The 27,766-nt window shown below is 50.9% G+C and overlaps 1 protein-coding gene across 1 annotated transcript in view; it reads left to right on the top strand.

Moving 5' to 3' along the window:
- CAPN13 (calpain 13) overlaps window positions 1-23,587 on the top strand; it is a 79,134-nt gene extending 55,547 nt beyond the window's left edge. The window contains exons 10-24 of the mRNA XM_060186819.1: window positions 2,726-2,800; window positions 3,364-3,509; window positions 4,242-4,429; window positions 6,189-6,197; window positions 6,413-6,615; window positions 7,348-7,384; window positions 7,714-7,770; window positions 9,852-9,909; window positions 10,015-10,073; window positions 11,147-11,215; window positions 11,416-11,491; window positions 12,770-12,898; window positions 14,624-14,679; window positions 15,172-15,228; window positions 23,121-23,587. Of these exons, the coding sequence (XP_060042802.1) occupies window positions 2,726-2,800; window positions 3,364-3,509; window positions 4,242-4,429; window positions 6,189-6,197; window positions 6,413-6,615; window positions 7,348-7,384; window positions 7,714-7,770; window positions 9,852-9,909; window positions 10,015-10,073; window positions 11,147-11,215; window positions 11,416-11,491; window positions 12,770-12,898; window positions 14,624-14,679; window positions 15,172-15,198 (1,189 nt within the window). The 3' untranslated portion in view covers window positions 15,199-15,228; window positions 23,121-23,587. The remainder of the gene's footprint in view (window positions 1-2,725; window positions 2,801-3,363; window positions 3,510-4,241; window positions 4,430-6,188; window positions 6,198-6,412; window positions 6,616-7,347; window positions 7,385-7,713; window positions 7,771-9,851; window positions 9,910-10,014; window positions 10,074-11,146; window positions 11,216-11,415; window positions 11,492-12,769; window positions 12,899-14,623; window positions 14,680-15,171; window positions 15,229-23,120) is intronic.
- Window positions 23,588-27,766: the final 4,179 nt, after the last annotated feature.

Raw genomic sequence — 27,766 nt, 5'->3', positions numbered from 1 at the left:
TGTGTGTGTGTGTATGTGTGTGTGTCTGTGTGTGTGTGTGTGTGTATGTGTGTGTGTGTGTTTGCATTTTCTCATGTAAATCTCAACAGCCTCTGCCCTCTTGCTGTCCTCTTTCCCAACCGTCACTCCACACAAATAACACAGCCCCCCCCACCCTCTGATAGCACCCATTCTGTCCAGTCTGATTAGGGGGAACTTTGAGGGCTAGGAGGAAGGCCAATGGGAGTTCCAACACCAGCCATGGGGCAGAAGAACAAACAATAGACCCCTAGAAGCTGGTAGCAAATGACTGCTGAAGGTGACAAGGACTGGGGGGACCAAGGGAGACATGGCCCACAGGCTGATATGCTCAGAGTAAGCTTCCTGGCTGGGGTTGAACTAGAGTTCAAACTTGGAGGAAGAACAAAAGTCTGACTCAGGGAGTCGGGCGGTAGCGCAGTGGTTAAGCGCACGTGGCGCAAAACGCAAGGACCAGCAGAAGGATCCCGGTTTGAGCCCCTGGCTCCCCACCTGCAAGGGAGTCACTTCACAGGCAGTGAAGCAGGTCTTCGGGTGTCTATCTTTCTCTCCCCCTCTGTCTTCTCCTCCTCTCTCCATTTCTCTCTGTCCTATCCAACAACGACGACATCAATAACAACAGCAGCAACAATAAAAAAAAAGTCTGACTCAGTGAGAAGAAGCTGTTAGATGGGCTGGGGCATGCTCAGTGCCCAGTGCTCAGTGCTCAGTGTCTGGTGCCCAGTGCTCAGTTCCCTGTGCTCAGTAGCTAGCACATCTTGGGCCTGACAAACTGCCTGAGGTCAGGGACATGGGAGTGAGTGTCAGCTTATAGGCTGATTGCCATCATCTGACAGTGCCCAAAGGGGCAGAGAGGCAGGTGGGCAGGACTGGGACCTACACAAGGCTGCATGTCTCTCCAGTGCCTAGGTCTATATCCTCCCAGAGACCTGGCCAGGAGGAAGTGTGTGTGTGTGTGTGTGTGTGTGTGTGTGTGTGTGTGTGTGTGTGTGTGTAGGGGGGCGGTATCCTGGGTGCCCCAGGCAAGGTCTCTCTTCCCACCTTGCTGAGGAGTGAGAAGGACTAAGATCAGAGGCTGCAGCCTCCCTCAGAATTGAAATTCCCCCACGCACACAGAGGTGGACTGTGTGAATCGATGGCATATTGATTCACACTCCATTTCTTCTCCCTCACACGCTGCAGAAAACGTAATTATTGCTTCATTATGCCACTGCCAGTCACACCAGTGCCAGGGCCTGTAGCCAGAAGCCAGGGTGAGCGAGCCTCATGGGACAGGGACACCCCCCCTGCTCTGTCTCTGTGGGATGGAGTGGGGGCTACAACAGTTACCTTGGGCCTGTGAGGGGGGCCCTAGAGCCAACTGCTGGAACAAGGGAGAGGACAGCATTCAGTAGCTAAGCCAGAAAAAGAAGAAGACTCCTGTGTCCCCCTGTGTCCCCAGTATTCAGGAATATATGTGGTTTGAGACCTTGAGTCCAATGAGAGGCAGTGATACACTGGGTATTGAGAACTCCAGGGTACCTGGGGGTTTCAAGGAGGGGATGGCTAGGAGGAGGGGCAGGGGACCCTGAGGGACAAACAAGGTCTGCCAGAGAGTGGTTTTGATGAGGTAGATGAGCCCAGGTGCTGGGGTCCTCAATGAAAGGCAAAATGTCCACCTCCCACCCCCCAGGAAGGCCAGGCAGGGAGGTGGGGGGTTTCTTCAGTGAAGGGGCCCCAATATGCAGAGTCCTGGCAGAGCTGGTCTGGAGACCTGGGCAGAGGCTGTGTGAGGCCTTTGTGCTGGACCCCGAGAGAAGGAGTTGTTGCTGGTATTTGTGGGTAGGGGTGCTCTGTGGCCCCTCTGCCCTGGGCTCTGGCTCAGCTTGGTGGGAGTCTTTGTGTGCTGCTGTTGTGCTGTCTCCTGCTGGTGAGAGGTGGTTCAGTGGTGGATGGAAAGGTGTTGAGATGGAGCTGGGGAACGAGTGAGCTGCCCAGGAGGCAGCTGAGGCTACAGAAGGAAGAGCCTGTGGGAATGGCCAGTGGCCGTGAGGCAGGAGTTGGAAGTGGGAGCTGTCACCCTGCACTGACAGACTTGGTGGCTGGGTGTGTCCACAAATTGCTCAGACAGCAGGAGACAGGACATGGAGAGAGTCAGGAGCTGGTTGGTTTTAAGGTCCCTGTAGGCTGGTGTGGGGAAGGGGGAGGACTGGGGTGTGGATCTCCCTAGAGTTCAGGACAGGGGGCCAGGTCAGGAGAGTGCCATCAGTGGGGACACTTGAACTCGGGATGGGCACTCAGAGACGAGGCTTATGCTCTGGAGATGACGTACTGGAAGAGCTCACCCTGCGCTCTGTGTGTCCATGCTGGCCTTCTGTCTGTCTGTTCACTCCTCACTTTGCTGTCTGTCTATCCACACTTAGCCCTAGGCTATCTGTCCCTTTGACCCTGCTGTCTGTGTGTCCACACTCACCCCTTGGCTGTATGTCCCTCTCATCCCCTGGCTGTCTACCCACTCTCAGCCCCTGGATGTCTGTTCCCACTCAACTTAACCTGTGGTCTTTTGTCCCTCTCACCCCCTGGGTGTCTGTCTACTCTGAGCCCCTGGGTGTCTGTCCCTCTCACCTCTCGGCTGTCTCTCCACACTTACCCTGTGAGGTCTGTCTATCCCTCTCACCCCTTGGCTATCTGTCCATACTCACCCCACCCTCTTTATGTCCCCGCTCAGGTCCCTGGAGTGGCAGGAGACTCAGGACCCCCTGAAGCACCATCTCCATGATAACAAGGAGGACGGAGAGTTCTGGTAAAAGCACGTGCTCCCCATGCCTTGCCTCCCCACACCCAGGAGCCCTTAGTCAGCACTATACCTTGAAACTGAAGTTTGGAGGGAGAGCAGGGCCACATGGTCTGTTCCTGTACCATCTTGTGGGGACTTAGTCCCTTGGCATGGATTTCAGCCAAGCTCATTGGTGTGAATCTCCCAGGCCTGACCCCAAGACTTGGCAGGGGACACAGGCCGTCACCAGACAGCTGTGTGGGATGGGGGTCTTAGACACTTGGTTGTGTATGCCCACTCACCATCTGGAAGGGGAGAAGATCGTCTCCCTGTGGTAAGCTGTCAGGTCTTGCAGTAAATCCCTTTGAAGCCTGGCCCAGCACACAGGAGGCCTTGAACCATAATTCTGCACCAGGGAGTTTGCCTCTGCCCTTACACACCCCACCACTAGGGGTAGCTCTAGAGTAGAGGGCAAGGAATAGACAGAGGAAGCTTGGCCCCTGGGTACACAGGGCTGAGTCAATGGAGTCGGGGAGTGCCTACCTCGGGAGGAGGGGAGGGATCCCCTGAGGACATATGTTTGCTGGCAGGATGGCATGTGAGGACTTCCAGGAGAACTTCTCCTGCCTCTATATCTGTCACCATGTCCCCGTCAGCATGGACAATGGAAACCTGGTCCACGAGAGGTGGTCCCAGATGATGTTCAAGAACCACCTGATTCCCTGGAACCCTGCAGGTAGATGGGGACTCGCTCATGGTCCTGCTCCTCACTCTCCTGCTGTCCTGGGCCCACTTGGTCCCTGATTCCTGGCCACCAACCTCAAATGATGGCAGAGGACTGTGTCAGCTGTGAGGGACATTGCTACTCGCCCAAGGGGAATGACTATCGGAGAGGGGGCAGGAAGGAGGGTCCCTCTGCCCTATCCTCGTCACCCACTCCCCAGCACAGAACAGGCTCTCCAGTGGTGGGGGGCAGGGAGCTGGCAGTGATTTATCTGGGTTGAGTGCACATGTGTCCATGAGCAAGGACCTGGGTTCCTGGGTTCAAGACACTGCGCCCCCCTTGTGGGGGGGGGGGCACTTCTCAAGTGGTGAAGCAGGTCTGTAGGTCTCTCTGTCTCTCTCCCTATCTCCCTCTCCCCTCTCAATTTCTATCTGTCCTATCAAGCATAATAGAAAGATAAAGAAAGGGAAGAGAAGAGAAGAGAAGTGAAGTGAAGTGAAGTGGAGTGGAGTGGAGTGGAGTGGAGGGGAGGGGAGGGGAGGGGAGGGGAGGGGAGGGGAGAGGAGGGGAGGGGAGGGGGAGAGGAGGGGAGGGGAGGGGAGGAAAAAACGATGTTGTCCCTGGTTCCTGGGCTTGTGTGGCTGAGCAAATCCCAGAGCCATGCAGGGTCAAGCCCAGGCCTGCCTCCTCTGGACTGGGTGCCCGGGGAGGGTGCTGGCTGTACCCCTGACCTACTCTGGGTAGGTGCACGGTGCCATAAGTCCATCACAGCCCCTTCTAGTGCTGCAGACATGCGGCAGGAGGACCCGCAGTACCTCTTCTCAGTGCCCCACAGCACACAGGGCATCAACGCCGTGGTCTCCTTCACCATCATGCCCCACAATCTGAACCTGCAGGACCAGGACTTTGCAATGGGCTTCCAGGTGTACCGGGTGAGGACCCCGGGGTGGTGAGGAGGCTGCAGTCCTGAGCTGGGGAGCTAAACTACACAGGCTGACCCTTCACCAGCTGGACTGTCAATGTGCAGGGCAATCTGAGGCAGGGGAGCTCAGACAGAGGAGCTTCCTGCCACTGTTGGGTGTTCCCAGCCATGCTCAGGCTTTGATCTGCTTAGTTTTAGTTCAGTGCTGAAGGGTAAACGCAGGGCCTTGTGTGTCCATAGACCCACCCCCAGCTGCCTCCTAGCTCCATTTTCAGTCTGCATTTTAGAAGATAGGGGAAGAGAGACACTGCAGCATGCCTCCACTATCCTCGGAGTTTATCCCTCCCCCCAGTGCTGTCTATGGTGCTACCATGTGGTGCCAGGGCTTGAACCCAGGGCCCCATGCACGGGAAGGCATGTGCTCTACCCACTGAGCCATCCACCAGCCCCATACTGTGAGCTTTAGTATTGTTGCTCAGACAATAGCTTGATTCAGGTTCAGTCATTGTCACATGCAGCTTCTAGGGACACAACTTGAACCTTCAAAATCTGGATCTGTGGAAACAGAGCTCCAAGGGCTGGGGACCAGCTGGCTGAGCAGAGAGACACAGGGCTAGGCCTGGCTGCTGGGACCCTCTGGGGTATATTGGGGTCCACTGGAATCCTCTGGGAATTGCTAGAGTCTGCTGGGGTCCTCTGAGATCTACTAAGTTCCTCTGGGGTCTGCTGGGGTCCTCTGGAGTCCAGTAGAGACCTCTGGGATCCAGAGGAGTCCATTGAGGTAATCTGGGGTTGCTGGTCCCTAGTGGTGGGCTGGGATCCTGAGCTGCCTTCTCTCCCTGCAGGTGGACTCTCAGGTACGGCTCCCACCTGGCTGCCCGAGCCTCTGCCCAGTGACGTGTTGGGGGCTCAGCTCACACCCAGGGCTGTCACACATCTCTGCTGGTGGCTTCAAATCCAGCCACACCACATCCTGCGTCCACTTTCTGGAGAGGAGAGACAGACTGCTGTGATGGCTAGCAGAACCACTCTGGAGATTTGGGGGCTTCACTTAGCCCCCTGCCCCTGCTCATCTCCTATTTCACCTCTTAGCCACTCCCTCAGGAAGAAACTCTCTCTTCCCCCCTTCCCCTAGGCAGCACTCCCTTTTGTTGCCCATGTTATTTTATTGTTGTAGTTATTATTGTGGTTGTTACTGATGTCGTTGTTGTTGGACAGAACAGAGAGAAATGGAGAGAGGAGGGGAACACAGAGAGGGGGAGAGAAAGACAGACACCTGCAGACCTGCTTCACGGCCTGTGAAGCGACTCCCCTGCAGGTGGGGAGACAGGGGCTCGAACCGGGATCCTTATGCCGGTCCTTGTGCTTTTTGCCACGTGCGTTTGACCCACTGCGCTACCACCTGACTCTCTGTGTAACCCTTTTAAGTGGAACTCTGTGCTCCAAAGCATTGGAAGAATTCATTCAGTGAGGGGTTTTATTATGGACTATGCAGGTGCCGTCTGGTAATAGGCACTGCGTGATATTTATTGTCTTAGCTTGAGGAAAATATTGAAATAAAAGGAAAATCATCAGGGGCCATTATTCTCCAATGAGGAGGAATTTCAGGGCCCGGGGGAGTATAGACAGCAGGAGGGAGGGGGCCCAGGAGCTGGGCTCTACGGGGAACTGTGTCCTGGCTGCTCCCCAAACCACTTCAGGCTGGGAGGGGGGCTCTCCCAGCTTTCCTGGAAGTTGTCTTCTTTCTGAGGAGCAGACAGAGAAGCCAGGACCCCCAGGTTCTTAGATGTGATGGGGTGTCCCTCTCTTTGCTTTCATGTTCATGTGATCATGGTGACTGAATGATAGTCTGAACTCACTTGTGTTTGGGGAATTCAGGGGGTGTATTATCTCCCTTCTCAGGGCCCCTGGTGTTGTCTGGGATGTAGGAGGGGGTCTAGAAGCAGGTGCCCCCACCCCCAGGAGTCCTCCTCACTTGGTCCTCTCCCTCCAGTTCCAGCAGTACCGAGAGAGGTTGCCGCCCACCTTCTTCTCCCAGTTCAGAAACGAGGTCAAGGGTGTTGTTTCCAGAACCAAGTGCAACCTCACCAAGTGCTTCACCCTAAGCCCCGGGCCCTATGTCGTGAAAACCTCGGCACACAGGGACCCCGTGCAGTTCCTGGCCAGGATCTTTGTGAAGATGCCGGGCAGCAATAGGTAGGGACATGCTGGCCCTCTGGCACCCCTCTCCGTTGTGCCATTGTGGGCCCCCTTTCTCTCAGGAGGCTCACTTAGGAGGGGGCTGAGGACATCTGAACAGGGTGGGATGGTATGGCATCACACGGGAGGGCAGTGGGGGCGGGACCCAAATGTGTCAGGAGAGGCAAGGAGAGTGATGTGAAGGACATGGCATTTGTGCCAGGCTGTGACGGGAAACATGGCCACATGTTTCAAATGGGGAGATCGAGGCAGGTGTGAGGCAGCAGAGGCAGGGAACTTTCATGCACTGGCTACTGAAGAGTGAGAGTCAGGGGACGTGGGAGTGGATGCTTCTGTGCAATGTGGCTGGCTGTGGGGACATCAGGATGACAGAGGGCCCTGGGGTGGAGGGCATCCAATGACACAGGGCCAGTGGCCAGGGGTCAAGTGCATCCTTCTGGGCTCCTTGTCTTCTCTGGGACCCCAGGCAAAAACTACCTTGGCCAGACCCTCCTGACAGCTGAGTGTGGATGGGACAACCCAGTGCCACAGCCTGGTGGCCACTGCGCCACCAGAGTGGAGACACAAGGCAGGGGTTACAGCCCTAAAAGTCTGTCTGAGAGGGGCATATGGACTGACTAGCTGGATGGCTCCACCGTGGAGCCCAAGAGTGAGGTCATGGGCCCTGCTGACTGCTCAGCCTTGAACCAGAACTGACTGTCCTTATCACACTGTCCCCCTGGTTTCTAGGAAGCCGGACAGCAACTTCAACCTCAGAGCCATGAAGGTGGGTGTGTGGAGGATGAGGGCAGCTCCACTGATCGCATCCAGCCATGGGAGCTGGTTGTCCTCCTCCTTGCCTCCTCCCCACCGACAGCAGAAACAGACCCCACCACCATGGCCCAAGGGGTAGTGGGGAAGGAGGAGAGCCGCCCCTCCTCAGGGCCAGGCTGGACCCAGCCATCTCCCCTTGTCAACTGCAGGCTCCCCCTCCTAAAGGGTCCACCCATGGTTGGATGAAGCCTTGGTCCCAGGACTAGAATGTGGGGGGTTCTTGTATTCTCAGACAGGTGCCCTCAAGAACTCTGATGTTGGGCTCTCTTCCCTTTGTCCCAGGCAACTCTTCCAGAAAGCAACCCCCAACAGAACATCTTCTACAAGCACACACAGCAGGTGTGGTATTTCCATGGGGAAGCCCGCTGAGGGTGTGTGTGTGTGTGTGTGTGTGTGTGTGTGTGTGTGTAATATGGGGGGGGGAGAGAGAGAAGAGAGCAAAAGTGACTTGAGGGTCATTATGTCACCTTTCCTCCCCAGATGCTTCCAGAACTGAGCTGGCACAGAAACCTGGAGAGGAGGGGTGTCCCCACTGGGGCTCTAGACCTTATAAACCAGGGACAGATGGGGGGGGTTGCCACATGTCTCTGGAACCTTGAATGGAGCTATTGGCAGTGCTTTTTGAAATCTTCCCTTCCCTCTCTGTCACCTCCCATCCCCTTGGCACATGTCCCACAGGAGCTGTCCAGCTTCAGAGCACACCAAGAATGGCAGTGTCTGTGCCAAGCTTGCCCGGGGCCTGGGACACCTTCCCAATGGCTTCATAAACTGATGTAATGAGCATCTTGGCTGTCAGTATAAGGGCAGCTGCCAAGGGCTGTGTGACAGGGATCTGACGTGCACAGTCCCATGTGGGCCTGGGCCAGCCAGAGGCCAGGACAGAGAGGGGGTCAGGCACTAGGCCCAGGGGCCCTAGGAAACCAGAAGAAACATGAAAACTGGCGCCCCCTGCATGCAGTTTGGTAGGGACCTCATGAAATCAGCATCGCCCAACTGAGGTGGCCATCTGGTGTGTCATCTGCCAAGATGAGTGTCCCTGGCCCGGAAGCTCCTGAAGCAGATGGCGTTACCGGCAAGATTAGACAGACTTGCTGCCCCAGCAAGTGCTCTGGGCATGGTCACTGCTGCCCACCAGCAAGTGACAGGGGCCCTGAGTCTGCTTCTTCAGATGTCCCTGCAGGCCTGTGATGTTCCACCTGTGAAGAAAGATGTGCTCTGAGCAGGGCCGCCTGGTGCCGACACCTAGCCTGGCCTTTTCCAAACAACAGTCCTGTGTGGCCACCATCAGGGCCTGTGCGGGGCTTGGCGTGGTCACAGACGCAGCCTTGTACCAGCTACATGGCTGGGGGCACCCGTGGGCTCCAGCCCCCACATTCTTCCTGGCATTCGTGAGTGGGGCCTGCCTGGCACAAAACAGAAGAGCCCCCCCCAGAGCTTGTGCCCTCAGAGAAAGTGGGGGTAGATTCCACATTCTCCAGAGGCTGCTCTGCCCAGTACCCACCCTTCCCCTCCACTGTGCTCCCTGACTGAGAGGTCATGCTCCATTCTGTGCATGGCTAGAGAGCTGCCCCAGGCCTGGGCTCTGCGGTTATTATCCCCTGACTGCATGCACAAAGTCACACATGCATGCATGCCTACACATGTGCACATGTACTGGATCATGCATGTGTATGGCACGCGTGTGCATACATGCATAAACCCAGTTACATGTACTTGTGCCGACATGTAATCATATATGCGTACTCATGTCATTGCACATGTGTGCATGCTTGCTGTGTGTGTGCATGCCTGTGTACACACATGCACACACTACCATCATCCTAGCTTTTGCTCTTCCCAGAAGTAGGTGGGGAAAGACTTCTACTCAGTGCTGCTCCTCCTGCGAGGCTCCCCAGGGCCAGGGCCTGGCAGGGAGGGGGTAGACTTTCAGTCCAGCAATGGAGACCTGAGTGAAAATGGTCCTCACCCTGGGCCCAGGAGAGAGCTCTGCTCAGCGCACGTGCTGCCATTTATCCTGGGCTCAAGCCCCAGCACCACATAGGAGCACCATGGCTGGGAAAGGGAAGCTCTAAGGGTGGTGCTGTGGTATTTGGGGTGTCTCCTCTGTCTCTCCTTCTTTCCTCTCTGAGTCCAAAAGTAAACACTGGGCCCAGGAGGCTGCTCAGTGATGCAGCCCATGAGTGAGGCCCTGAGCTCAGTTCTTGGTGACACATTTTAAAAACTGGTAAAAATCAGACAGTTCATTCCAGGCGGCCCAGGTTCACGATGGCAGGGCAGGGACTCGGGTGGGAGTGCCCACAGTCATCTGAACAGCCAGCACAGGCTGTGGGCACAGTGGAGGAGCTAACTTCAGCCCATATGACCAGTCTCTCTCTCTCTGTCCCTCCTTCCCCCCCTCCGCGCCCCCCCCCCCCAATCAGGGGAAAGACCTGGACGCGAGACAGCTCCAGAGCCTCCTCAACCAGGAGTTAGTGATAGGTAAGAGCGCAGCATGACCAGCAGTCTGATCCATCCCATCCCCTCTGTCCTCCCCAGAGCCCCACTCTGGTATTCAGCCCTCCCTGTCCTCCCCATCCTCCCCAGGGCCCCGGGAAGACTCCTTCTCCCTGGATGAGTGCCGGAGCATCGTGGCGCTGATGGACGTATCCTTTCAGTCCCCCCCTGCCTCCACCAGCCCACCAGCTCCTGGGGTGCAGCAGCTCCTGTGTCTGCTCTTCTTCCTGAATCTAGAGGTCCTGGAAGCCCATGGAGGCTGGCTCTGTCCCAAGGGTCAAGGTGTGCTTGCTACAGGGGCACTGGCTTTGCAAACAGCTTTCAGTCCTGATGTCTGCTCCCTGTGGCCTGACCCAGCCCAGACTCCTGAGAGCCTGAGGGACCAGGCCTGCCCTCACCTCCTGCTGGGGGTCCTTTCTGTTTCTGTTCTTGGGGTCTTTGCTCAGCATGACCCCCTGTCATATAGGTCACCACCAGGACTGAGAGAAAGCATCTCTGTCCACACACATTGTTGTACCAATCTTTTTTATTAATGCAGTCCCAGGATCAAACCCAGGACCCTGTCACACCTGTGCTCTACTGCTGAGCCACTTCCCTGGCTCGATTTTTATTTTATATTTGGGGGAATGGGTGAAGGTAGAGGGGGAGACACGCACAAACAAAGCCTCACTCATTCCACCATCCACAGAGTTCCCTTTGTCTCTGCTCCCCTGTGGTGCCTGGACTTGAACCTAACACCTGGAGCATGGGAGCTTAAGTTTTATCTGCTGAGCCACCACCCAGGCCTCCTCTGTCCCTTGTGTGCCTCCTTAGTGCCATCACCTGGTATGGCCAAGCTTGGCTTTCAGACCTGCTCAGACTCCCTCCTTCTTGCTCACCTGAGCTCCTTCCTGAGGGCCCATCTTCCCCCACCCTAGCCATCCAGGGTTCCGTCCACTGAAGGCTGTGGCTTGGGCCTCTCTCCCCTGGATGCAGGTGGTGCAGTGCCCTCTTTCTTGGATTTTCTTCCTCCTTTCCTCAAAGCCCAAGCGTGGCCCCTTTCCCAAGAGGGAGCCAGCTGGCGGGGATCCTGGTGATGCGGGGGAGTGAAGTGCCTGCCAGGGTCTGATGGATGGGGTGGCTGCTGTGAGCTGGCAGCCCTGTGCCTGGGGCCCCAGCACCCCATGCACCCCACACCTTGCATCTGCCCATCCTGCTCCGTTGGCTCTTAACAGCCCTCCAGGTGAAGGTGAACGGGCTGCTCGACCCTGAGGAGTTTGCCCGCCTGTGGGATCGCGTGCTGCACTGCCAGGTATCCCCACTCTTGCCCCCCACCTCAGGGTTCTCTGGGGTGCCATGCCAGGCTTAGGGTGCTTGAAGGCAGAGACGCCTCACCCCAGCTGGCTCTCCAGGAGCCCCCGTTTGATTGGGCCGGGCACTGCTAGGCCGTGGAGGTGAGGCCACTCTGAGGTCCTGTGAGCCAGTCATGACCATCTGCTCCATCCCACCCAGGAAGTCTTCCAGAACATTCAGAAGCACTCGGGGGTCTTCCTGACTTCTGACCTGTGGAAGGCCATCCGAGAGACAGGTGAGGGGGCTTCCTGCCCGGGGGAGTCTGGGGAAGCTGCTTCCACCTCCTGATCTGCCCACCCCCTACAGCCCCTGGGCAGTGTGCCCAGGTCACACACCCCCTGCACAGCCTCCTCATGACAAATGTCCACCCCCATGGGGAGGGGTGCCAGGGCCCAGCCCACACTCTTCCCTAATTGTTTATAGTCCAGGGGCTGTGGGTCTCAAACTAGTCCTGAACTGGAACCTCCTGGAGGTTTGTTAGAACCCACACTGGCCTCATCCCTGCTGGAAACTTCTGGTTCTGGACAGCAGAGCATGAGGGAGGACGGTGGCAGGGCAAACTCCAGGGCAGAGCATGCCCATGGCCTGGGGACCCTCAGACTTGTATAACCCCAGAAGTGAATGAATAATAATAATAACAGTAATAATAATAATAACAGTAATAATAATGATGATGATTATTATATGTTGCCACCATGGTTATCACTGGGGCTCAGTGAATGCACTACAAATACACTACATTTTTCCTTTACTTTATTATTTTAATTTTATAGAACAGAGAGAAATTGAGAGAGGAGGGGGAGAGAGAGAGGGAGGGAGTGAGAGAGAGAGAGAGAGAGAGAGAGACCTGTAGACCTGTGTTCACCACTTGTGAAGCTTATCCCCTGCCTATGGGGACTGGGGGCTTGAACTCAGGTCCTTGCACATGGTAAGGTGTATGCTCAACCAGATGTGCCACCATCCAGCCCCCCAGGTGAAACCTTGAAAAGTGACCTCCCTAATGAGGGCAGGAAGGAGGGGAATCACAGATTCAGCTCAGAGCTGCCAGCTGGTGACACTCCTGGGGATGGAAAGAAGGTGACCAGAGGGCAGGCCAACTGAAGCATCTGGGGGAGGATACTGAGAGTCACACATCACCTCTACTGGAAGCCCAGTTGGGTCAGTGGTGCCATCACCAGGCCCCTCCCCTTGAGCTGCCTGTGCTTCTTCCAGGGCCACCCTGTGGGGCCTGCACCCTGAAGCTCACAACAGTCACCCCAGTTGACAAGGCAGAGGCCAGGCAGGGCACAAGCCAGGTGTTCCAGAAGCTTCTAATATTACCACCCTCAGAACTAATGCAAAGGCTGGTTTGGTCTTTGACTTTGTTCCACAGTGTCACTGGGGATCCAGGAGCCAGCAAGAATTGGGTGGGGGACAGAAAGCCAGACAGGTGGGCAGGGTGCTGAGCAGGAGGCTGGGGGAGCCTTCCAGCCCCACAGCAAGGCACTCAGACCACCTCTCCTGCCTCCGCCAGACTTCCTGACAGGGGTGTCAGTGACCAGTCAGCTGCTGGACCTCATGAAACTTAGGTATAGCGACAGCTCCCGGCGGATCAGCTTCCCCAGCCTCGCCTGCTTCCTCATGCGACTGGAAGCCATGGCAAGTGAGTGCCAGGGGGACAAGAGAGGATTCCCAGGAGACCCAGAGGACTAGGATCCACCTCAGTCGAAGGCCCAAGCTGGGATGGATGAGTGGGGGGCACTGGGGTCCTGTGTGAGGGGCCCTGGTCCCCAAAGGCAGAGCCAGTGCTGGCTGTGTCAGTGATGGGCTGGGGTCCCCAGCTTGCTCCCCAGGGTGACCCCAGCTCAGGACACGCACTCCCTCTATTGGGAACAAGGTGGTTTTAGGTCATGGTGACCCTTAGACAAGCAGGGAATGATCTGGAAGGTCTTGAAGCATAATCTGACTTACTGTTGGGAGTTCGTGGGTCCTGCTGCTTGTGAGGTCCAGGTGGGGTCTGCCTCTGTTCCAATCTCTGCACCCTGCTGGTCTGGGGTCCTCTGTGCACCCCACACTCTGATCTAGGCAGCTGTTACTGTAGAGAGAGCAAGGGCCAAGCAGCAGTGTGGCTGGAAATTCACAGGACTTGCATGCCTGAGGCTCCTGGTTCTATCCATGGCAGGGCATGTACTGGAGTGATGTTCTGGCTTCTCTCTCCCCAACTCTCTTCTGTGATTGATTGATTGATTGATTGATTGATTGATTGATTGATTTTACAGCATGGGGACCTCCTCACTGCCTGTGCATCTCTAGCCCTCCTGGGTTAGCTTTGTTCTTTCTCTTCTTTCCTTTCCTTTTCTTCCTTCCTTTCCTTTTTTTTTTTTTTAATTTCAGATAGGGAGAAACAGAAAAAGAAAAAATGACCCCAGCACTGCTCCACCCTCTATGGAGTTTCCTCTGGTGCTGTAGTACTGGTGCCTGGTGTAGTACCTGGTGCAGGGGTTCTACCCAAGGCTTTGTGCTTGGTAAGGTGTACACTTTACCAGATGACCTAGCTTCCAGCACCCCTTATGTTATTTAATAAAAATCTTTTAAAAAAAATAAATGTTTGGAATGAGAGGGTAGAGGGTGGGAGGAAATTGAAGGCACAACCCAAATCCAGAGAGTTCTGTCTCAAAAAGGAAGGCTCCTCAACCTTGCCAATTAAATGCTTTATAAAACATCTTCCCCACAGCAAAGTGAGAGGAGGCAAGGTGCACAGACATTAAAGAGAAGAGCAAGGGCCAGAGCAGTCAGAGAGGGCTGCCTGAGAGAGGCGGCAGAACCTGATGCACCACCCCCCCCCCATCCCAGGGAGGAAAGCCCCTCTCCTCTGCTCCCCTCCCCACCATGGGGAGTGGGACCCCCCCCCCCCATTACAGTCCTCTGTCCCAGAGTCACCTCTGAGTCATGCGGCCTGAGGGTAGCTGGGAGACCTGGGGTGGGAGGTCAATTAGTGGGGTGCTGAGGACCCCAGACCCCCCCCAACATTCCTAAATCAGGGCAAGACTCCTCAATTGCCTCTGAGACCAAGGCCCTCAATCTGCTGCTTTCCTGCATCTCCAGAGCGACCCCTGTCTGTGAGCTGCCCTTAGCCTGAGTCCCTTTGAGCAAAGCACACAGGGTTTCCTCTGCCATCTGCCCACTGCTCCACCCCCACACTCAGCTCCAGGGCCCTAGCTAGGAGCCCTGTCCTTGGGGAGGGGGAAGTGTTTTCAAGGTGACACTTAGAAGTTTCAATGTGCTTTCCTGGCTAAGTTTGGCCTGGAAGGGGATGGAGGGGGAGGCCAGGCACACGGTGCTGTACCCAGAATCCTTATCTCTGTGTCTTACCTCCTCTCTCCACCAGAGACTTTCCGGAACCTCTCCAAGGATGGGAAAGGCCTCTACCTGACTGAAGTGGAGGTGCAGTGTCCCAGTCCCAGACCCTCTCCTCACTCACCCACGCCGGGGGAGTGCTGCTTCCTTTGGATGTTGCTTGGTCTTCAAAGGCTGCAGGCCAGCCCCTTGCCTCCAATTTACCAATTATATATGGCGGCTGCCAAGGCTGCCTGAGCATCTCAGCAGGCAGATCTTATATTTTTCCAATAGCTTAATAAAGAAGTCTGGAGGATCATAAACCATGAGGGACTGGAGATGCCTGCTGAGCTCACTGTTCATTAAACTCCAACCCAGTGAGCTTCAGAGAGAGCCTCCGGCCCAGCCAGCTGCTGGACCTCAGTGCCCACTCCCTCTGTGGAGACACTGTGTGTTCTGTCAGGGCCAAGACCTTTTGCCTGGGTGGGAATTAGCTGGAAATGTTTCATGAGCTCTCCCGAGGGTGGAGAGGACCCTCTGCACTGCTAGGTGTGAAGCCCACATGTGTAAAGACTGATTATCATGATGTGTGTTTCTCAGTGGCTGAACCTGGTCATGTACAACTGAGAAAAGAGACGAACGCCCCCCAGAGTCAAGGTAAGAACAGAGCTCATTTTCCCCTGGGGACACCACTCCCCCAGCACCCCAGGAGCCGCACTCAGCTCTCCCTGCCTGGGACCAGCCTCCCCAGAGAGCACAGAGCCTGACACAGGAGTCAAGTCTCAGCAGCAGGGTCCCCAGGGATTCAAGGTCAAACTGAAGATTTTACCCAAGTTGAGTAGACCAATGTACCCTTCCAAGAGTGGCATCTAAAAATCATGGATGAAGGAACTAGAATTCATTGAAAAATATTGAATAACTTGACTTTTACGAGATCTATATGGTCAACCTATAGATGACTTTGTCTTAGTTTTAGGTGTGCAGTGTAATGATTTGATGTGTGTACACATTGCCAACTTAGCTCTACAATTATTTTAATTGATATCATTATCATGATAACTTTTTCCCCTAGTGATGAGAACTGTATGATCTTAGCAGCTTCCAAGGGTACAAAACAGTACTGTTACCTACAGCCACCATATATCCTAGGATTTAAGTGTCATCACTGAGCATGTATGCCTTTTGCCCATCTCACTCAAGTTTTTTGAATCTCACAGTTTTTGTTGTCATTTAAAATACTACTTTAAAGTAGGTGGTTCTGTATTTGTCTGTCTCTGACTTATGTCACTTAATTTAATACCCTCAAGGTCAACCAATTTTTGCTACAGGTGACAGGCTCTCTTTTTTGGTGGCTGAATAATATTCCAGTGTACAAAAAAGAGATGTTACATTTTTATGATCCATTTACCAGTTGAACATGTGGGCTGTTTCCATGTTTGGATTATTATAAATAGTACAAGGTACACAGGGTCACAGAGAACTCTTCTAGGTAGTGACTTCCTTTTCTTTAGATAAATGCCTAGAGGTGACATTGCCAGATCTTAAGGTAGTTCTATTTTATAAGCATTCGAGAAGTTTCCATATTGCTTTCTATAGCAGTTGCACCATTTTACATTCTCATCAAGAGTGTATAAGGATTTCATTCTATCTAAACCCTCTCTGACAATGGTTAATTTCTTTTTTATCTTTTAGTAGCTCTTCTTAAAGATTTAAGATGGTATCTCATTATGGTTTTGACTTTCATCTCTACATTTCAGTGATGTTGAGCAGGCTTTTTATGTACCTAAAGGCCATTTGTATGTTTTCTTTAGAAAAATGTCTCATTAGATATGCTAGCCAGTTTTTGATTTGCTTGTTTGGGCCTTTTCTGTTGAATTGTGTGAGCTCTTTATCTGTTTTTGGTCATCAACTGTCGGGCTAGCTTCGCGGGAGGGAGAGAGAGATGACCAGGGACTCATGGCTGAGTGGTACACAGTTCAGTTTTTATTCATGTGGAACACAGCGCAATCTAAGCTATCTCTAATAACAATCTTGTCCTTCTATATCCTGAGGCAGAAGAGTCAGGTCCAAAGAGGATGTACGTAGGATAGGGGGTGGGGAGAAGGAAAAAGCGTGCAAAACAGTGAGGATTAAACCAATGCCCTGGAGGCAGGGCGGTGCTTAGTTCACAGTGGTTATGTCAATAGAATACAGTATTAAGCAGGGGGGATTAAACCAATGAAACAGAAGGGGTCTTAGAAGCAGAATTTAGAAGCAGAGTTGCCAACAATCAACCTCTTATCAAACATGGTCTCCAGGCATTTGCTGTCATTCAGCAGTTTACTGTTTTCATTTTGTTGATGGTCTTCTTTGTTGTGCAGCAGCTTTTTGTTTTTTTAATTGAGGTTTTCTCACTTGTTCATTGTTGCTTTTGTTGTCTCTGCCTTTGATGTCAAATCCAAAACAATTATTACCCATATTCCACGGCCAGGAGCCCGCCTGTTAGATTCTGGGAGTTTTGTGGCTTCAAGATTTTTAAAAATATTTATTTATTTTCCCTTTTGTTGCTCCTGTTTTTTTTATTGTTGTAGTAGTTATTAGTGTTGTTGTTATTGATGTCATCGTTGTTGGATAGGACAGAGAGAAATGGAGAGAGGAGGGGAAGACAGAGAGGGGGAGAGAAAGATAGACACCTGCAGACCTGCTTCACCACCTGTGAAGTGACCCCTGCAGGTGGTGAGCTGGGGGCTCGAACCAGGATCCTTAAGCTGGTCCTTGTGCTTCTCACCACATGGTCTTAACCCACTGTGCTACCGCCTGACTCCTAGCTTCAAGATCTTGTATCCAGATCTTTAACCTATGTTGAGGTGTGTGTGTGTGTGTGTGTGTGTGTGTGTGTGTGTGTGTGTGTGTGTGTGTGTGTGTGTGTGTATGTGTTAAGAAAGTGATCCAGTTTAATTCTAATTTTTAAAAAAAATTTGTTGGGCAGAGATTAAAAGAAAACAGAAATTCAGAGTCAAGGGGATATATATATATATATATATATATATATATATATATAGAGAGAGAGAGAGAGAGAGAGAGAGAGAGGGAGGGACCTGTATCCCTGCTTCACTGATTGTGAAGCTTCCCCCTTGCAGGTGGGGGACAGGGGCTTGAACCTGTGTCCTTAAACACTGCAGCATGTGTTCTGCACCAGGTGAGCTACCACCCAGCCCCAAGAACCCTTAGTGTAAGTTCTAAAGAGAAAAAACAACCTCTCATTACCTAGTGTCTAAAGAAGAAAAGTCAGAACTTGGAGTGCGGAGAGTTAAGTCGAGTCTAGCCCCCAGTCTACCATTGCCCTGTGTGCAGCTCTGGGATGTGAACAACACCGGGAGCCATCACCTGTGCCTCTCACATGAACCTGCTGGAGAATGAACACCTGTGTCACTCTTCCCTCACACATTTATTTCCAGGTGCTGGAGTTAACTACTTCACTGCAGCTAGAACCCTGGCAGTCTGCTAGAATCTTCCTGGACTGAGATCTCAATGTTTTATACTCTCCTTTGTTGGACAGTTCCCTATGCTGGTTATTATTTTTTTTAATCTAGAGACAAAAATCTATTCATCTAGAACTTTTCTACCCTTCTAATGCTACTCACTGCAACACTGTATTAAAAAAAAAATGGGTGTTCTGCTCCACTGAATACTGGAGGGCAAAAGGGAGAGGGGAAACAGAGGGAGAGAAAAAGAGATACCTGTAGACCTGTTTGACTGCTTGTGAAGTGTCCTATCCCCTGCTGCAGGTGGGGAGGGGGGCTCGAACCCAAAAGGGAAGGCTGCCTCACCCCAAAGCCTCTTTAACTGAGCTTGTTGGATCTCTTCTAGGATTGCCCACTGACCAGACTCTATAGGCCAATGTCCCTTTGAAGTATACAGTTCTCTCTGCAGCAGGCCTATGATCCACATAGTCTGGGGCCCTTTTGTTTTTTGTAAGCAGTATTTCTTTGATCTCATGATCAAGTACCTTAAGAACAAGAGACAGACAGTGTCTCCATAAAGAAATACTTTGTCATAGTTCCTAGTGAACACAGGTTTACAAACACTACAGAGATGAAAGTTAATTAGATACGACTACATTTTCTAATTTCAGTTTGAAAACAAGACAATTGATCTTAGCCACATCCTAGTTTGACTGGTTCCCCCTCCAGCATCCATGATTTCTAATATGAAGAGTGATTCTGCAATTGCAATTTTCTTTTTTGTATTTTTTTTTTGCCTCCAGGTTAATCACTGGGGCTCAATGCCAGCACTATGAATCCACTGCCTTCAGCCTTTGTATCCCTCTTCTCACTCAATAGGATGAAGAGAAATTGAGAGGGGAAGTGAAGGAGAGAGGGAAAGAGAATGATAGACACTTGTAGACCTGCTTCATCACTAGTGAAGTATGCCCCCTGCAGGTGGGGAGCAGTGGCCTAAACCTGGAGTCTTGGTATCCTTGCACATGTGTGTAACTGAGTACAACACCGCCTGACCCCTGCAATTGCCATTTTAAGCTTTCAGAGCAAGCAGACCTCACAGGCTTGAAGTTTGGAAATAACTGGACTCTCACTCTTCTTTCCCTTATAAAGGATCCCAGTGTCCTCCCAACCACTCCCCCCACCCCATGTCCTATTCTGAAACTTGAGAGAAGGAAGAATAGTATATGATGCAAGGTTATGTGGACTTCAGTCTCAGCTTCACTTCTTGGCATCAAATAATATTTAATTCTAGAGACACTGTATTTTATTCATTCACCATTTGGTAGTTGTTTAGATCAGCTCTACTTTTAGTTATTATGGGTTAATAGTGCCCTAAGTGGCTGGGTACAGGGCTTGGTATGGATGTATGTTTTTATTGGGTATATACCTAGGGGTAAAATTGCTGGGTATTATGGAAGCTCCACATGTAATGTGTTGATAAATCATTTTCCACAGCAGGTGTACAATTTTCCATCCCTACCATCAGTGAAAGGAGTTCTGATTTCACCACATCCTTACCAACACTTGTTCTTATAGCCATGCTCGGTGGTATGAAGTGGTACCTCACAGTGGTTTTGGCTTGCAGTTGTCTGAGCACTAGCTTCTCTGATCTTTTTAGTTATTGACAATTTGTACATCCTCAAAGCAGAAGTATTCACCCAAAGCCTTTGTCTGTCTCTGATTTAGCTTCTTTTTTGGCAACTGAATTACATGTCTCTTACATTTATTATAGTGACAAGCCCCTTATCAAATATGTGATTTGGGAAATGTTTCTCCCTCCCATTCTGCAGGTTGTTTTTTCAAGCTCTTGATGTTTAGAGAACATGATTCACTTTATTATGACATAGTATCTCTTCTTTGTTTTTCTTTTGCCATGAAGACTTTTGGTTAAGTATCTAAGACACCCTTGCCTAACCTGAGATCATGTGTATTTACTCTGGTTTGCTCCTAAATTTTTTTTTAGTTAATGCTTACTTGTATACCCTCGATGCATTTTTAGATAATTTTTGTATATGATGTGACACAGGGATTTAACTTTATTCTTGTGTATATGTCCCAGCACTACTTATAAGAACGCGTTTGGCAAAGGACAGCCCCTCAACATTAAGTTGGAGGACTCGAAGAGCAGGACCAACAGCTTGAAAGCTGTCAGGAGCTGCTTGTTGCTGGCTTTGAAAGTGACTGGGATCCATGTGGATTCAGTCGGCTAGGGAGGATCGTCAGTTTCCCCAATGAATGGGTACTCACGGGATGCACCACGAGAAGGTCGATCCAATGCATCCCAAACCAAAGAAAGACCCAACACTGGCCACCAGCTATAGACCAATTTCTCTCCTCTCCGTGTGTTACAAACTCCTCGAGAGGCTGCTTCTGTCACGTATTTCTCATCTTACAGAGAAATTCCTATCACCCGCCCAAGCTGGTTTCCGCCCAGGAAGATCTACCTGCGAACAAGCTCTGGCCCTCTCAACTTACATTGAGAATGGATTCCAGAAGAATTTAAAGACGGGTGCTGTCTTTGTTGATCTCACAGCAGCCTATGACACGGTCTGGCACCGTGGTCTCCTAGTCAAGATCTCAAGATGCCTGCCTCCATGGGTGGCCAACACTATATTGTTTCTTCTCCAAAACAGAAGATTCCGGGTGCATCTGGGTGACAAGTCTAGCAGATGGAGACTTGTCTCAAGTGGCCTCCCCCAGGGCTCTGTTCTGGCTCCTACGCTATTCAATATTTACATCAATGACCTCCCAGAAACTTTTTCAAGGAAGTTCATCTATGCTGATGACATCTGCTGTGCAACTCAGGCATCAAAGTTCGACATCCTCGAGGAAACACTCATGAAAGACATGTCTCTGATATCTGATTACTGTAAAAAATGGCAACTAATCCCTAGCACTGCAAAAACGGTATCATCTGTTTTCCATCTACACCATGCCTCGGCCTCGCGTGAGCTTAATGTGCAGCTTGGTGATACGAGAATCCGGCATGAAGCCCAGCCAGTCTATCTTGGCGTTACTCTCAATCGCACTCTGTCATTTCACGAACATCTCATAAAAACTGCAGCAAAGGTGGGTGCGAGGAATAACATCATTACAAGACTGGCCAGCTCCTCATGGGGCGCGAGCGCTTCCACACTGTGATCATCATCTCTGGCATTATGCTATTCCACTGCAGAATACTGTGCCCCAGTATGGTTCCGTAGCCCCCATGTCCACTTGGTCGATTCCAAATTATATTCTTCCATGAGGATCATTTCTGGAACCATCCGTTCCACCCCGGTTCCATGGCTGCCAGTTCTTAGCAACATCGCCCCGCCAGATATTCGTCTGGATGCGGCATCATCTAAGTTCATTTCCCATGTCTACACTCAACCGGACCTGCCAATATCTTCGCCCACCCTGTCCAACGCTTGACGTCTCGTCACCCAATCGGGTCCCCTACGCCTACACTGAACTTTTCTGTTCCAGACTCTTGGAAACAGAGTTGGCAGTCAGCTGAGGTAAAGAACAAACACCTCATCACAGACCCCTGCAAGCGTCAACCCGGCTTTGACCTAGCACGTTATGATTGGGCCCTCCTCAATCGCTATCGAACAGGCCATGGCCGGTGTGCCGCTATGTTCCATCGCTGGGGAGCCAGAGACGACCCAAACTGCCCCTGCGGCTCCAGACAGACTATGACCCACATAGTCAACGACTGCCACCTCTCCAGATTCAAAGGAGGTCTCGAAACTTTACATCAGGCTCAACCTGACGCTGTTGACTGGCTACGGAAGAAGGGCAAACGCTAGAAGAAGAAGGGGAAACTGACAATCCTTTCTAGCCGACTGAATCCACATGGATCCCAGTCACTTTCAAAGCCAGCAACAAGCAGCTCCTGACAGCTTTCAACCTGACCTGTTGACTGGCTACAGAAGAAGGGCAAACACTAGAAGAAGAAGAAGCACTACTTATTTTTTAAAAAAGACTGTTCTTGGCCCCATTTTATTGTCACGGCATCCTGGTCAAAACTTGGTTTATTATAATGTAAGAATTGACTTCTGGCAGCTGGGGAGGTGGCTCAGTGGTAGAGCAGAAACTTGCATACTTGGAGTCCGCAGGCACCACAAGTGCCAGAGTGATGCTCCTGATTCTCTGTCTCTGTATCTCTGTATCTCTCTCTCTCTCTCTCTCTCTCTCTGAATAGGTAAATATGTTAGAAGACTTTCATTTTTATTCTATTAATCCACCTGCTGTCCTCATGTCAGTCCCTCTCCCCACCTCCCCCACCACTATGCTAATTACTATATTTTTCTAGGAAGGCTTTTTTGTTTTGTTTTGTTTTGTTTTGTTTATGGGGAATCTACAAAGATAAAGCCACTGGTGAGACAGGACTCCCCTACTTTGTATTTTCTTTTTATCTTTTGGCTCCTTTTGTCCATTGCTCCTACCATCCAGTCACCATCTCTGGCATCCACTATGCTGTCCTCAGAATCAGCACTGGGTTTTGTTTTGAAATTTCATGTCATTGTCTTCCTCTCTTATTTTGCTTATAGCAAAATAATATGGATTTTTGAATCATATTCCACATGTATGTGATAGTAGAATATATAATATTCTATATTATGTATGCTATGCTATGTAAATATTACCTATACATAATTTCTGTACCCATTAAACTATTATGGATGTAGTTAAGTTTTAAAAAGTTAGGACATGTGAGTCCTCTAGCTTCATTTTCAAGATTGTTTGGACTATTCTGGGTTCCTTGTTTTTTCTTTTTTCTTTTTCTTAATATATCAAGTTCTATGGGGGAAAGGAAGCTGGGAGTTTGAAAACAGTCACACAAATCCATGGATCAATTTGGGGAGTACTGTCATCTATGCAGAATGAATCTTTTGATATCTTTGGATTCATAAACATAATACATCAGCCCGGATTTTTCTTAGGCCTTTCATATGTTTTAGCAATGCTGTGCTGTCTTCAGTGTGAGTGTCCTGCATTTCCTTTGTGTGATGTGTCCTTACACATTATATTCTTTTTGCCTTCCTTTCTGAAATGTATTTTTATTTTTACTTATTTTTGCAGTGCCAAGACCTCTCTCACATGTGCAATTCCCTACTCCTGGGGTCAACTTTGCCTTTTTATTTTAGAGAGCGGGGGAGGAGTAGGGAGGGAAGGAAGGAGAGAAGAGAGGAGAGGAGAGAAGAGGAGAGGAGAGAAGAGAAGAGAAGAGAAGAGGAGAGAAGAGAAGAGAAGAGAAGAGAAGAGAAGAGAAGAGAAGAGAAGAGAAGAGAAGAGAAGAGAAGAGAAGAGAAGAGGAGAGAAGAGAAGGGGCCACAGCACTGATTTACCATTGCTGGAAGTTCCCCAGATGCTGTAGAGCTGAGGTTCAAACTTGGGTTTCATGCATGGTAAGACATAAGATCTCCTGAGTGAGCAATAGCTAGGCCTCTCACATATTCTCTTTGGTGCTATTATAATGCAATAATTTCCATAATTTCATGTCCAGATTACTAGTTAATGTATAGAAATAAAACAGATTTTTGCATTGACCTCTTACTCTTCCACATAGTTGAAATCATTCATTAATTTTAATAACTTTTTAGGGGATTCTTTCAGATATTATGCATACACTCATGTCTTCTGAAAATGTGGAGTCCTTCCATTTCAGTCCGGACATCTCATCTCTTAGTATATATTCTTGTCAAGTTACCCTAGAACTTCTTGTCCAACACCGACTAGAATGAGAACACAGAACCCACTTATTCATCATCTTGGGGGAGAATCTCTCATTGTAAAGTCTGGTAATTAGCTGAGCATTCTCCATGGGTCTCATTCAGTAGTGGAGGAATTTGCCCTCTCTTGGCACTTCACAGAATCAGTACCTTTTATTATTATAATTTTTATTGCCACCAGCGTTATTGCTGGGGTTTGGTACTTGCAGCACAATCCCTCTGCTCCAGGTAGTCATTTGTTTGCTTTTCTTATTCCTTTCTTTATTTGATGTGACAAAGAGAAATTGAGAGGGGAGGGAGAGATAGAGAAGGAGAGAGAGAGAGACCTGTAGTACTTCACTGTCCATTAAACTTGCCTCCTCCCCACCCCTGCAAGCTAGGGACTTGAAATAAGGTTCTTTGCACATTGTAATATGTACACTTCACTAAGTATACCACGGCCTAGCCCCTATTTCTGGGACTTGGTGCCTGCATGATGAATCTACTGATCCTGGTTGCCATTGTTTCCTATTTCGTTTTATTATTTTGCTAGAGACAGAGAAATTGAGAGGGAAGGGGGAGATGCATATACAGAGAGAGAAAGACCTGCAGCCGTGCTTCACCTCTATGAAGCCTTCCCCTACAGATGGGGAGTGGGGTTTGAACCCAAGTCCTTGGGTATTATAACATGTGTGCTGACAATTGGATGCATCATCACCCAGCACCCTAAATCAGCACCCTTTATTCCCCTGCTTAACTGGCAGCCTGAGTGTATCTTCCTGTCCTCTCTTGTGAGCCTGTAGCCCAGCATCTGGCAGAGAAAAGCAGCCATAGCAATTTCCCAAATGACAGAAGGAAATTGACTTAGGGAATTCATGTCTCTTTTGTTTCATCTTCACACCAAGTCTTGTAAATAGCATCGTAAACCCATGCCCTGCAACTGTGTCAGTTATTGCTCTATTCTCTTCCCTGTTGTGCGTCTCCTTACAACCTTAGTGCATCACGATACAGATTCTCGCATCCAGGCCCGTTTGACCTTTCCATCCTCTCGCCCTCTTGAAACTTGTTTTCCTAAGACGGGGACACAGTTCAACCAGCTCTACCCAGAATCCCCTTACTTTGCTACCACACAGGATAAGCTATGAGGCTGAGAGCTAGCTCAGAGTAGAGAATACACACCTTACCAGGATGCCTTGGGTTTAAGCCCTGGCACCAGTGGAGGCACCATGGACAGCAGCAGGGAGACTCTGGATGGTGGAGCATGTTGTGGTCTCTCTCTCTCTCTCTCTCTCTCTCTCTCTTTCTCTCTCTAACAAGTAGCTGGGCTAGGGAGGCTGCTCAGCAGTGTCACTTGTGCAGAAGGTTCACTTCCTGGCACTCACTCAGCCCAAGTCTGGGTTACGTTCTTCACTCTCCACTGCTCCTAGGTCAGATCAGATCCTCCAGCTAGAATGTTCCCTCTGCTGACTCACTCACTCACTCACTCACTCACTCACTCACTCACTCACTCACTCACTGCCCACCAGGCTGACACTAGCTCCTGGAGCAGGCCATCTTGTCAGCTGAGCACAGTGGGTTCCTCCCCAGAGATTGGGCTTGCAGAAGTCCCTGGCTAGTCCCCTGTGTGTCTGTAACTCTCCCCACTGTGCCCAAATTGTGCAGGCAGTGGTGGCTGCCAACCAGCTCCCCAGGCAGGCTGCAATTGTGAGAATTCCTATTTCTGTGCTTCTCTCTCTTCTCTCTCTCTCTCTCTCTCCTTCATCCCATCTGCTCTCCTCTGACCTAGTAAATTAGGAGAGGCTGTGTTACAACTAAACATAGCCCCCACCCCCATGCTATATCTCTTTTTTTATGTTTTATTTCATTGAGAGAGAGTGATACAGAGAAAGACACAGAAAGACCAGAATCACTGCTAAACTCTGGCTTATGGGTGGGCTGAGGATTGAACCTGAGACCTCAGAGCCTCAGGCATGAAAGTCTGTTTGCATAACCATTATGCTATCTCCCCAGCCTTCATGCTATCTCTTGAACAAAATACATGCCTCCATTGCCACACTGAGCAAGGTTCCTGGGGGGGGGGGTAGTGCCTCCCTCCTGACTGTTTAGAGCTGTCAAGTTCAGTGCCAGGCAGTGGTGCAAGGACATGGGTTTGAGTCTACACTCCCCTCCTACAGGGGAGATGCTTAATGAGTGGTGAAGCAGGTCTGCAGTTGTCTCTCTGCCTCTCTCCCTCTCTTTCTCCCCTCCCCTCTCAAATTTCTCTCTGTTTTATCAAATAAAATATAAAGGGAAAAAGAAAAGGAAGTACACCAGGAAAGGTGGATTAATTGTGCTAGCACTGAGTCCCGGCAATAACCCTGGAGGCAATGGGATTTTTTAAAAAAAGTCAAATTCACACTTGGTCTGCAGCCCTGGGACACTCAGGTGCTGCCTGATCCAGAAGGTGACAGCACAGCTTGGAGGCTGCCGGTGGGCCCACTGATATCCACTTACTACCACTGAATCACATCCACAGGGGCCTTTGGACGGGATGGTGTCTCCTGGTCTGCAGGAGGGTAGAAACCAGGGATGAGAAAGAGATGGGATGCAGGAAATCAGATGCCCAGTACATTCTAGAACCTTTCTGAGCCCAGGAAGTCCAGAGCTGTGCAGAGAACCAAGAACTCCTAAAAAGGACCAGAAGCAGATTTAAAAAAAAAAATTGTTTTTTTGGTTGGTGGGGGTGGGACCAGTCTTCTACCTGATCACTTAATCATGGGGAATTAGTGCTTGGAGAGGTTTTGAAATCCTGCCGTGGAGTTTTGGAAGAATTATTAGGATAATGACAGAGACGAAACCCATTTTTCAAATGAGGTAATTATCTCCTGGGAGAACAAAGCAAGGAAATGTGATCCGAAAGTATTTCTCTTCTCTCAGCAGTGAGCAGTACATACATAATTCTAATAAAGTAAAAATGGAGTATTGATTTCACAAAGAGTGGGGTATAAACATATTAGGGAAAGCTGGAAGGAAAGGAGACAGAGCTGTGAGCGGAGCCCCCAGCCCATCTTCAAGGCAGAGCCAACAGGCAGTTAAAACTGAGGTGTGACTGCACAGAATGTGGGAACACGGAGGAAATACTGCGCGGGTAGGACAGGGGAGTTGAAGAGAGCAGTGACATGACACTGTACTAGTTGAATTTTTAAAGATTTTTCTAAAGAGAGAGAGAGGATATAGAGAGATCCCAGAGCTTTGCTCAGCCCTTCCAGAAGGCCATGCCAGGAATTGAACTGATAGCCTCTGGGAACTCAAGACAGGCCAGTGGTGCTCTTCTGCCAGAGCAGGGCTGGGGTGAGGGCTGAGTGCTGGGGGAACAGCACCTCCTTTGCACAAGTTGCTGCTGGTACAGACCAGAGCTGCTGCTACTGACGCCCCCCCACCCCCCACCACTGTCATCCCACCTGCCCTGGGGACCAGGGATGTCTGTCTCCCATGTTCCCACACACCACACGGCTTCAGGCACTTGGGCTGCAAGGACCCTGCATTTGCACTGAGAGATCCACAGGAAGGCACCTGAGCCCTTGCTGTCCCTGGCCCCCTGGTATGGGGCGGGCATCTGCCAGGGCTCAGCATGTGACTGTTGTGTCTTCCTCCAGGAAGCGCTGAGCTGCTCTCTCCAGACCTGGCCCCAGTTGCCACCTCTAGGGAGCCTGCCCCCACCCCCCTTGAGAGGAGCCCCAGCTGCCTGCCAGGAGTCCCGGCTGAGTCCTGGATTGGGTCTGAGAGGAGAGAGCCTGAAGCCACAGAATGAGCAGAGCACTGAGCTCCAGCCTGGAGCCCTGGGCTATGACGGGCCACTCCCTGTCTGTCTCCTGCCTGCAGCCTGATTCTAGAATGAGCAGGATGAGCCTGTATGTCCCTGCCCCAGGGTGACATGGAGGTGACCACCTATGGGCACACACAGAATGACTGTCTCCCCAGAGTCTGGGCGAAGTAGACAATTAAAGCAAGGTTGCCACCCAGGCTCTTGGTTGACGG

This window comes from Erinaceus europaeus, chromosome 3, assembly GCF_950295315.1.
Source record: "Erinaceus europaeus chromosome 3, mEriEur2.1, whole genome shotgun sequence".
NCBI classification, from domain to species: domain Eukaryota; kingdom Metazoa; phylum Chordata; class Mammalia; order Eulipotyphla; family Erinaceidae; genus Erinaceus; species Erinaceus europaeus.
Note: the sequence above shows the minus strand (reverse complement) of the source record. Positions and strands in the feature narration are given on the sequence as shown.